This window comes from Tamandua tetradactyla, unplaced genomic scaffold (genome assembly GCF_023851605.1).
Source record: "Tamandua tetradactyla isolate mTamTet1 unplaced genomic scaffold, mTamTet1.pri scaffold_189_ctg1, whole genome shotgun sequence".
In the NCBI taxonomy this organism is placed as follows: domain Eukaryota; kingdom Metazoa; phylum Chordata; class Mammalia; order Pilosa; family Myrmecophagidae; genus Tamandua; species Tamandua tetradactyla.
Genome location: NW_027518302.1, coordinates 55,661 through 66,798, shown reverse-complemented (window position 1 = coordinate 66,798; position 11,138 = coordinate 55,661). Strand labels below are relative to the sequence as shown.

Below are 11,138 nucleotides of genomic sequence, written 5' to 3'. Positions count from 1 at the left end.
GGTTTGAATTTTGTCCTTAAAGCTCTGGGAAACCTTGAAGGAGATGTGTGCCAGGTTTAGATATTATTTTATATAGATTGTCAGGGAATTATTATTTCAGTTCAAACTCGAAGTGCATATACTTCAGGAAAGTAATGACACATTACCCTGGGTATATTTTCAGATGCTTGGGAAGTTGTCATCCTCAGTGCTATTGATAATAGCAAAAGTCATGGTATTTCTCTATCAGCATAGATTTAAGTCTCCCACCTCCAGCAGTATTCTAGCCCTCTGTGAATGATGTTTTCTCATCCCTAGAGTGGCCAGGGATTGAGGTTGAATCTCAGTAATAAATTATTTTATTCTTATGATCCCAGATAGAACAGAGCCCATGTCAGCACTAGAGTTCCCTTTTCAAGTGCTCCAGGAATTCCATATAAGGAAGAGACGCAACTGACAGAATTCCCAGAGAAGAAAACTCCTTGAAAGTTTCACACTTCATGAATTTTCCTGGTGCTCACTGTTGGTTCCTGTGTTCCTAGAGGATGGGACTAGAAGTTAGCATTGTCCATTCATCTCTTCCACCAATTCTTGGGCACATATGAGCTTTAATAAAATGTAAAACCCTATCTAAAAAGCCTAAGGTATTGGTTTCTATCATGATGCAGGGAGCATAATAATGAGAGCTTCAAAGTTTGCAAGGCATGTTATTCGGGGAAGACTCATCTGATTTAGGCCCACCAAATAGCCTCTTTATAGGATGGCAGTATATTTCCCACCCCACATGATCATGAGACTCTGTAGCCAGACTTCTGAATTAGTAGCCACCGTGCTAGATTGCAGCACTCTGTCTATCTGTCTTCTCTACCAGACTGTGAGCACCTCTGGTACTTGTTTAGTTTGGGCAACTCACTTTTCAGCTCTAAGGAAGGGGTAATTGGGCAACTCCTGACTGCACTGATTCTGTCTTAGCTGGAAAGAAAGGCAGATACTCTAAATTTGGAGTTCAAATTATAGACTCAGGGGAGAGACCACCCATTAGGAAATTTACCTCTGTGATCTTAGCTCATACCTAGAGCTCAGATCCTGGCTAATTTTGTAGGTGAGAACCTTGATATATCATTAAAAACAAATTTATCCCATATACTCTCACTGAGCTCCTTCTCAAATTGATCCATTTTTTAATCTTGTCTTAGTGCAAATTTTGTGCTACTTTAGGAAAAGGCCAGAATTATTGTGAGCATGGCCAGGTGAGAGCAGCAGAGAGTAAATCAGCACTTCAGTACCTGTTCTTGAGATCTTCCCATAGCTGGCTCTGTCTCATTCAGTTCTCAGTCCAAGTGATTTCTCTGAAAGGCCTTCTCTGGGATTAAAGTGTTCCGCCATCCTATTCCCTACCCCAAGTCTGCCTTTCTTCAAAGTACTTATCAGTATATAAATTATTTTATCAATATTTTTACTTAGTTATTTTCTGTCTACACATTGGAATGTCTCCATGAGAGCAGGGGCCCTATCCCTTCCACTTCTGTATCCTTAGTTTGGAAGTTGTTGCAATAGTCCGGTTGAAAGGTGATGGTGATTTGGAATAGGGTGGTGACAAATGAAACATGGACATGTGCAGGATATATTTTAGCTGTAGAGCTAAACAGACTTGAAAAATAGGATATTTATAAGGGAGAGAGAAGAAACAAAGATTGTTTCTGGGCTTTTAACTTAAACTACCAATTAGATGTTATTGCATATCTGCGATGGAGAATGCTCAGGAGGAACAGGTTTAGGTGGTAAGTGTTGGATGAGTTAGGTTTGAGAGGCCCATTACATACTTCCCTCAGTGATGGGTGGAGAGCTGCTCAGGGTGGTGGGGGATTGTTCAGGTCCCTGGCTAGCACAGACAGAACTACCCTCATGCTTTGGAGAAGCAGGCTGGCATGAGCTCTAGCCACAGAGCACAGGTAGAGAGGGGGGTGGCAGGGCCAGTCAGCAGTGCAGCCACATCACCAACCCCTGCAGGGGGTCCATGTCCTTGACCTACATATCTCCTGACTACAGTAGAAGTATGGACTTCAGGTTCTTAACCACAGCACCTCCACTTATTACCTGTGAGAGTTTAGGCCTATTACTTTGTACTTTTTAACTTTTTATTTTGAAATCATTTTAGATTTACAAAAAAGTTGTACAAATAGTATAGAGAGTCTTCATATACCTTCAGCCAGCCTCTCCTAAGGTTATCATCATACATAACAGTATACACTTATCTAAACCAGGAAATTAATATTGGCACAAAATAACACATTTCACTAATTTCTCCACTTATGTCCTCTTTCTGTAACCAGGATCTAATCCAGGATCCCACATTGCATTTAGTTATTGTATTTCCTTACTCCAGTCTGTGCTAGTTCTTCAGTCTTTCATTGCCTCACATGAATTTGACATATTTGATGAGTACTATTTAATTCTGTTAAGAATGTATCTCAGGGCAGGCCACGGTGGCTCAGCAGGTAAGAATGCTTGCCTGCTGTGCCAGAGGACCCGGGTTCAATTCCTGGTGCCTGCCCATGTAAAAAAAAAAAAAGAATATCTCAATTTGAGTTTCTCTAGTGTTTTATCATGATGAGATTGAGGTAAGAAGTGGCATTGTGCCCTTCTCAGTGCATCACATACAAGGATAAGGTGGTTTATACCAGGTTTCTCCATTACAAAGTTATTTTTATAATAAATAAGTACATTAAATGTAAATGACCTAAATACATCAGTTAAAACCCAGAGATTGTCAGAATGGATAAAATAACAAGACCCAACTATATACTGTTAATAAGGAACTCATTTCAAACATAATGACATATGTAGGTTGGAAGTCAAAGAAAGGAAAAAGATGTACTATGCAAAAGTTAATCAAAGGAAATCAGGAATGGCTATATTAATATCAGATAAAATAGACCTCAGAACAAAGAAAGTTACCAGAAATAAAGGGGAACATTATATAATGTGAAAGGATCAAGCCACCAAGAAAACATAAACATCCTAAATGGGTATGCTCCCAAAAATCAGAGTTCCAAACTATATGAAGCAAAAGCTGATGGAACTGAAGGAAGAAATAAATTCCCAATTACACATGAATACCTTCAAAACCTTACTCTCAACCATTGATAGAAAAACAAAAAGCTGGTTCTTTGAAAAGGTCAATAAAATTTATAAACTCTACCAGGTCTGACAGAGGGAAAAAAAAGAGACAGAGAAAATACAATGTACCAATATATATACATATAAAACAAAAAATGAAACAGCACATCCTAAAGCCCCTGCAAATTTTGATGTATTAAATTTCATTTTAATTTAGTAGAATGTGCTAGAAGAGAATTTTATAGCACTAAATGCTTAAATTAGAAAAGAGAAAAGGTCTCTACTCAATAATCTAAGTTTCTATATCAAGAAAAAATTTTTTAAAAAGAAAGTAAAATAAAGCCAAATCACACAGAAGAAAGGAAATAATAAAGATAAGAGTAGAAGTCAATTAAATTGAAAACAAGAAAACAGAAGAGAAAAATCAATGAAACAGGAAGTTGGTTCTTTGAAAAAAAAAGAATAAAATAAAATATACTAAACTGCAAATCTCACCATTAGAAATTATTTCAAAGAGAGAAATGTACAGAAAAAATATTGGCAGCTTTAAAGTCAATAATGACAGAAAAAGAGAATGAAAATGACTTCCCTTTGATGGTAATATATGGAATAATATATGGTAAAACCGTAGCATATATTAGGCAGCCATCATAATGAAAGGGAGCAATAGCAGTTGAGAAAGAAAAATGCCAAGTATTGTATTGGGAGAAATGCAAGTTGCAGAATAGCATACATAAAATGAGCTCATTTGGTTGAAAGAATACAAATAATATATTTAAAGACATGCATACATATACATGTGTGCAAAATAGATAGATTTGGATATGTGGGTATGATTATTTAGGCATGAACTATAAGGTAGACTATTTAGTAGATATTTATTATAAATTACCTTGGGTTCATTTGTGGGACAAGTACGGGGAGTAGAGAGTCAGAGCAGGCAGAAAAGACAGGACATAAAGAACTCGGACATGTGCTTCCCAGTAGAGTTATTTATGAACATGTGTGAAGTGTACCGTAATAGTTACCATTTATATAACACATGTATTAATAAGAATTTAAAAATTAAACAATTGAAATGATATTGTGGGTGCCATATGTACTGAATTACAGGGAACCATGATTAATTGTTAAACGACAGATAGCAAGTGGGGAGAGTGTGGCCTGTATTCCCTAAAAGCAAACAGAGATGAACATGTGTATCTGTACCTATATATAAGTTCCAAAAGGAATAAAGCATGAAACAATACATGTGTGTTGTTAAAATTGCACATCTTGATGGAGGAGGTACAATTTACATGAGGGCATGGCTCTGCTTATTTCTTTATAAAAGTTTACAATTCTTGTAATGTGACAATGCAGTATGTAAGTTAAATACCTATATATGTTAAAATGTATTAACAAATTTTGTTTGTTATTTTCTAAATAGGCAGCAAAAACATACTATAACATGGTGTACCAAGATGTTAATGATTGGAAGAAAAGCATGTCCACAAAGTGCATAAAAGTCCAGACCCAGTGATCTCCTACTTCCTATTTGGAGTCAGTGACCTCTTCTGATCTCATATCTAGAAATGACAGAAAGCAATTCCGAGTGTTAATTGACTTATTCTTGAAGTACATATTGCATGTTTATGTCTAGAGATAAAGAAGCAACTGGACACAATGGACAATTCACTAGGGAACATATGGGCCTCCACAGGATTCTTACTCTCCTGTGGTGCTAACACCTTCCACCCCATTGCTCCAGTTGAAAACTCACTCTTGGATACTGTAGCCTTTTTCACCAGACTTACCATAGAGGAAGTTAACTGAGAAGATGCAGCTATCAAGGAAAAAGAATATTTTGGCCAAAAGTCTTCAGGTTGTTGGAAGTCATGAGCCATCCTCTGCCCGTCTCCAACTGCAGACATCAGTGCTTCATTGGCTTTTGTTTTTCTTGATGGTGGTGTATGGATAGATGTAATCTCATAGCCCCAACTTCACTCTGCTCACTGGAGCCATCACTGTCTCTCTGAGAAATAAAAATAGGACACACTGTAAATGGTATGTGACAGGCCCTTATCCCCTTCCAGTGTCTCTGAAGGCTTCCCCATGCCACTCTGGGTCTCATCTCTGAAGTAGGTGGAAATGCCTCTGTCACCTTCAAGACTTCCAGGCCCAGGGACTTGATGCTGTGCATGTGACTAGACTTTTTTCCTCATTAATGAATCTGGTTCTGAATTTCCCATCTCTTCCTCATATGTGATTGTCTAGTATGTTGTCCTGTCCAGGTTTCGGAGATTTTGTGCTCTCTTTTATGCATTTACTCTCAGCTCAGGTTGTTCCAGTGAAGGATCTCAGGATAGTTGAGTTATAGAAGAGAAAAAATAAAAGCCAACAAAGGTCAAAGATATTAATAAAACCACAGAGTAAAATCTACTTAAAAGAAAATTGAAAAGTATTTGTATATAGTCAAGGACATCTTTGCAGCAGTTATCCATGAGCTACTGGTTCTACACTTATTTAGAAAATATAACACCCAGTGGAATTTTTCTATACCAGCTGCTGCTTACACTCAAATCAAGAGGAAGCAATACATGCTAAACCCCAATTCAGATTCTCTCTGTGAGGCAACTACTGGGATGTCATGAACTCACTCTTTTTCATGATGTCCTCCTGTCCTGTGCCAGGGCCCTCCTTCTTTTCACTGCCTGGATGTTGGTAGATTGTTTCCAGGCAGGCAGGATCCCCCACAGTCTGGCACTGCTCCTCTTCCTTCTGCATTAAAAATCTGTTATAGCATCCTTCAGAAACACGTTTCCCCTGGAGTCACCTAGGCTGTGACCCATTTCAGCCTCCCGTGTTCCAACAATACCCCATAACCTCCTTCCTAACTTACCGTGTGGCTCACGTGCAGAGCCTTGTAAAACTCACTATCCAGATGAGGCGTCTGTCTTCTCCTGGCCTGGGTGGGACTCTGAGCCTGAACTGATGTCAGCTGTTCTGAGGCTGTTACAGTCCAGTTCCTCCTAGGGTGGTACTGCCCATGACACTGGGGTGGGGTAGAGGTGTTACAATGGAAGGAGGGGAGCTTCTTAAAGAGGAGATGGGTTGAAGGAACCTAAAGGGAAGTTTCGACAGAAAATCCCACATTTCCCAGCCCAAACCCCCTTCCCTGTCCATGTCAGTGTGTTTTATGGTGTCTTTAAGCGCTTCCCCCTCTGCCCTTGAGGGTGCGCTGCTCTCATTTTCTTCTGCTGCGCCTCGTGGCTCTGCAGCCTCAGCAACTCCTGCTGCAATTGCCGCAGATCTTGTTTCTGTTCCTCCAACTTCTCCTGTAAGCGGCGACAGACTTTTTCCTTTACTTTTATTTTCCTTCTCACATTGGCCTTCATGCAACGGTGGGCCATCTGGAGACACCGCCGATGAGGGCGCCTTTCTGAGTGGGGCCGCTGCCTCTCCAGCATCTCTTCATAGAAGACGCGGCAGCTGAATCCCTCTTTGACGCCGTGCTCTGCATGCGCCAGGAGCGCCCCCCTGTTCGGGAACACCCGGCAACAGGCTACACAGCGGAACCCGAGCTCGGTGGTGACTAGCCCTTCTGGGGTTGCAGCCCGGGCCCTCTCCTCCTCCAGATGGACAACAGGCTCGGGGGTGGGTATGTCAGGCTGCTCCTGGAAGGGCTCCGGGGAGCTGAGCAGGGACCTGGTGTTGGTTGGACTTGGGAGAGAGCCGATGGTGCTCTCTTCAGAGAGCTCAGCCTCAAAGACCTGGGGTGCTTTTCCCACGGGTGAGAATGTGTTTCCGGTTTGCCACTCAACAGCTACACCCTTTACTGTGTGCACTCTGGTGAAATAGGCACACCTGACCCATTGCTGCCCAGCAGGAGACCCGGACTGGGAGTCTGCTGAATCTGAGGTCTTCTCAGTCGAAGTCGAGGAAGAAGAGCTCTCAGACACCCTTGGGATCTTACTGGGCCTGGAGTCTGGACTTTCTGATCTCTGTGTCGTAGGCTGCTTGGCACTCTCCTCTCCAGTCACAACATCTGAAAACAGAGTTATTTTAATGACCTGTTTGAATCGTGGGTGGACAGCAGTGAGCTCAGGCTTTTATCTCAGAGATCACTTGAGACTTCTCCATCCAGACCTTCCCTGACACTATTGAATCTTGTCAGTTCTTTCTCCTTTCACAGGGCTCCTTTTACTTTGGAGACACTATGTGGGCAACTTCATGTCCTGTGCGCATTATATTAATTAAGGTATCACCTTATCACAAACATTTTTACTCTTCAGAAGTACTAATACATATTGGGGTTCTATGTTTTCAGTTGTAGATTCATCCTTTAAAATTTTTCTTTTATTTTTGATTTTTAAATTCCAATTGATTTCTGCTTTGGAATGTAGAAATTACCCCATGTGCCTGAACTTTCCTCATTTTATGTTACTTCTCTAAAAGAAGTATTCTGTGAAAATAATCTTAGTAATTTGGAGGGTGAATAGTGAAATAGAAGTAATGGTAACCTTTTTTTTAAAATCTGATTTCAAATTCTTTTCAGGGAAAGCTTATATAAAGGAAATCACGTTTAAAGAAAGGAATTTGAATAAATTGTTTTACTTCATACCATTATACCTCTCATTTTTATCATTTTCACTAAGCAATAATTCCATGTAAAAGGTGTTTTCCCTGAATAAAACTTCCATTAACATATCCTTATTAAGTCATCTCTTTCAGGATCAAATAATGTATCCAGAACACAGTTCTCCATGTCTTAAAGTCATGATTCTATATATCTCAGATGGTCATGATGCAGCAACCTCAAAGAAAATTATCTGGGAGTATGTAATCATCAGCTTAAAGTTTTCTGTATATTTCAGAATAAGATCAGATTATTCACAATGAAAAAAAAAGATGGAGCCAAGAGTTCTTGATATCAGGGTTGAATGAAGTGTGAAAATCCATTCAGAGTCTTTGGATAGAGAGGGGTGACTGAAATGCATGAGGATGTTAGAGGCAGGCAGAGATGGAGAAGGTAACAGGAAGGTGGGCTGCACTAGGGGACGGAGCAGATGAGAGAAGCAGAGGAGGGGTAGGGTGGGCAAAGGAAATTGGCTTGGGGGAATGAATTACAGTAGCAGCTCAGTTTGAGTAAAGTAAGAATTAAAACCATGATCATGAAGTGAGGCTATGCCTTTACATGGTGTTAGGTCCTTGGAAAGTAGCAGGCAGGAGACAAACAGGGTGGATTTCCTTGGAGCTAAGGAGGGAGGGGCCTGCACAACTCATCTGCCTGAGAGGAGCAGAGCTCACAGGACTAGGACACCTGGGGTGAATATGTGATACTGGCTCCATCACACTACCCACTCACAGAACTCCCTAAACATTTGCTTTCTTTTCAAGATTCTTCAAAATATGCTGTGACTCTCATACCCAATATGTAATAACGGTGAAGTAAAAATCTTCAAAAGGCCACCTTGTTCCCCTTGCCCGCATCCTTCTGACTCAGTTGCCCCCTTCCTTCCTTTTCATCTACGTGAAGAAGTTAGGTTTCAAAACTGAAAAGTGAGCAACTTTTTTGAAACTATTATAGAAATCCCTGAGATGCCACTTAATTATTTTGTTTGTTTACTCATTTATTTCATTATTATTCATTCGTATTACACAATTTTGTTAATGGTCTACCACATGAAAGAATTATGTTCTCAGTGAAAACCTTGGTGAGTTATTGCCTCCTTTCCAATACACATCTTTTCTCTGGCCCAAGATAAATCAAATTCCAGGGAAATTAGGGGAAATCTAGGCAGGAAAATAAACTGCCTCATGGCCCACTGACCATCAGTCAGAGACAGTTTTCCTTCCATTCTTACCTAAGGTTTCAGAGAAAGGTCTCTTCCTTGCAGACTGCTGCATCATCTTGTCTGGGTGAATGTGAACTTAAAAGAGGAGTTTCTGAAAGGTTTTATCACACCTCCCAGTTGGTGGAGCTGTTCCAGCCTCTCCTGAGTTGGGGCCTTGGATTTAGTCCTAATTATCTGCCAGTCTATAGTCAAAGTCGCTCTCCCACAGGGAGATCTCAGATCACCAACCTCCCAGAAGAGCAGTTGGGATATGAGTGAGCACCAAGACTTCCAGTAACCCTTGTGTGACATCATCACTGACATAGCTGAGTTCCATGGGCCAGTTTGAATCTAAACACAGAAACAAGAAAAACAGCAGCAGCTGAAGTAGCAGTTGGCAAGGGATTGTGGGTCAGAATATATAATAAAAATGAATTTAAACTCTTCTCTGTCCTCAAAGAAGTTATAATCTCCAAAGAGATGGATGTGCAGTGCTTAATAACTAAATGTGATGGGATATCTATTTTCCCCAAACTTCTCATCTGACTCTGATTGAATCTTTACTCTTCAACTGTAATAACACAATATCCTGTCTGAACCCCCTCAGGTATCTTTGCACCAGAGTCTTAACACAGGCTGTTACTTCTGACTACAAGTCTTCCCTTTCCACTTCTCCTCTCCCTTTGTTCACCCTGATTTGGAGATACATGGTATTGAAAAGAGCTGTACTCTTCTGTAAAAGACATTATACTCTATCCATCTCAATATTGTCATTAGTATGGAACAAGTGTGCAGCCGATCAAGAGTATGAATGCTGATCACCATATGAACGCTGGCTGTTAGTATTATGATTTAGGTGACAGTTTGCTTAGTTAGTCCAGTCAATGTGATTTTCCTTCTTGAATGATTCAGAATGCCCAAATACAGCTTCTATCCTTGCTTTCCTCGTGGATCATGGAAGATGGTCATTTTCAAATATCTAGACTCTGAAAGTATTGTATCAAGTTAATGGAAAATAGGAGGATTACTTCATCATTGCAGTTCTAGAAAGTAAGAAAGTTCCTTCCCATAATAGGTACCCAGTATCCATTTGTGGAATACATGAATGTCTGGTCACTTTACAAAGGGACACTTCCCTACTAGGCATCCAGTGGAGAATGGGACTGTGTGACATGTATAGTTGCCTATCTTTTAACACTGATATCCCAGGAATATTATTGTGAAAATCCTGAGTCTTTGATTCTAGCCATGCTAGTATCTATGAAGTAGTATCACAGTGTGATTTTGATTTTGATATCCAAGATGACTAACATGGAGCATATTTTCATGCAGCTTTGTATATTTGGGTGTAATCTTTAGAGAACTGTTTATTGAAATCCTTTGCAACATTTAAATAATATTTGTTATCTTTATATTGAGTTGTATATGGTCGTTTCATATTGTAGTCAAAACTCCTTATCAGGTATATGATTTGCAAATATTTTCTCCCATTCATTAAGTTCTCTTTTCCCTTTCTTGATGTTGTCCTTTGAAACAGAAAAGATTTTATTTTTGATGAAGCCCAATTTTATATATTTTCTATTGTTTATCATTCTTCTGATGGTTTTGGAAAATCCAGGGTCATGAATTTTTACCTCACTTTTATTCTAAAATTTTAATAATTTTTTCTGTTATTCCAGTATTTATCCATTTGAGTTGTTTTAAATGTTGTGCAAATAAGGACCCAACGTTCTTTTGTATGTGAGTGTCAAGTCTTATTGATCATTTCTCAGAAAAAGTTTGCTCAGAGTCTAATAGAAATTTCATTGAATCTGTAGATTAAATGAGGGATTATTGTGATCTTAATATTTGGTGTTCTGAATCATAAACATAGGATTTTTTAAATTTATTTTAATCATCTACATCATTTCATCAGTTTTTAATTTTCTGAAAGTAAAATTTACAATTATGTAGTTAAATCTATTCCTAAGAATTTTATCTTTTTTGATGTGACTGAATAGAATTTTTTTCTTGATTTCATGTTTGGATTATTCATTGCATATATAAGGAAATAGAACTGAATTTTTTAGATTGATCTTATATCTTGCACCTTTTTGATCTCATTAGGTATAGTAGTTTGTAGGGGATTCTTTAGGATTTTCTTCATACAAAATCATGTCATCTCTGAATAGAATAAACGTTCTCCTTTCTGGTCTGCCTGGCATTTAATTCTTTTTGTTGCCT

The 11,138-nt window shown here is 39.2% G+C and overlaps 1 protein-coding gene across 1 annotated transcript; it reads right to left on the bottom strand.

Moving 5' to 3' along the window:
* Window positions 1–4,410: 4,410 nt before the first annotated feature.
* On the bottom strand, window positions 4,411–9,220 carry LOC143673205 (uncharacterized). The gene is made up of 5 exons (XM_077147514.1): window positions 8,946–9,220; window positions 5,981–7,126; window positions 5,243–5,859; window positions 4,896–5,113; window positions 4,411–4,667 (listed from the first exon to the last, which is right to left on the bottom strand). Exons 1-2 carry the CDS (start codon window positions 8,989–8,991, stop codon window positions 6,276–6,278), a joined length of 897 nt encoding a protein of 298 aa, XP_077003629.1. The 5' UTR covers window positions 8,992–9,220; the 3' UTR covers window positions 4,411–4,667; window positions 4,896–5,113; window positions 5,243–5,859; window positions 5,981–6,275.
* Window positions 9,221–11,138: the final 1,918 nt, after the last annotated feature.

Coding starts and splice junctions, on each gene's coding strand:
- LOC143673205 (XM_077147514.1), bottom strand. CDS start 8,991: ATGATGCAGCAGTCTGCAAGGAAGAGACCTTTCTCTGAAACCTTAG. Junction 7,127..8,945: donor ACCTTTCTCTGAAACCTTAG/GTAAGAATGGAA, acceptor CTCTGTTTTCAG/ATGTTGTGACTGGAGAGGAG.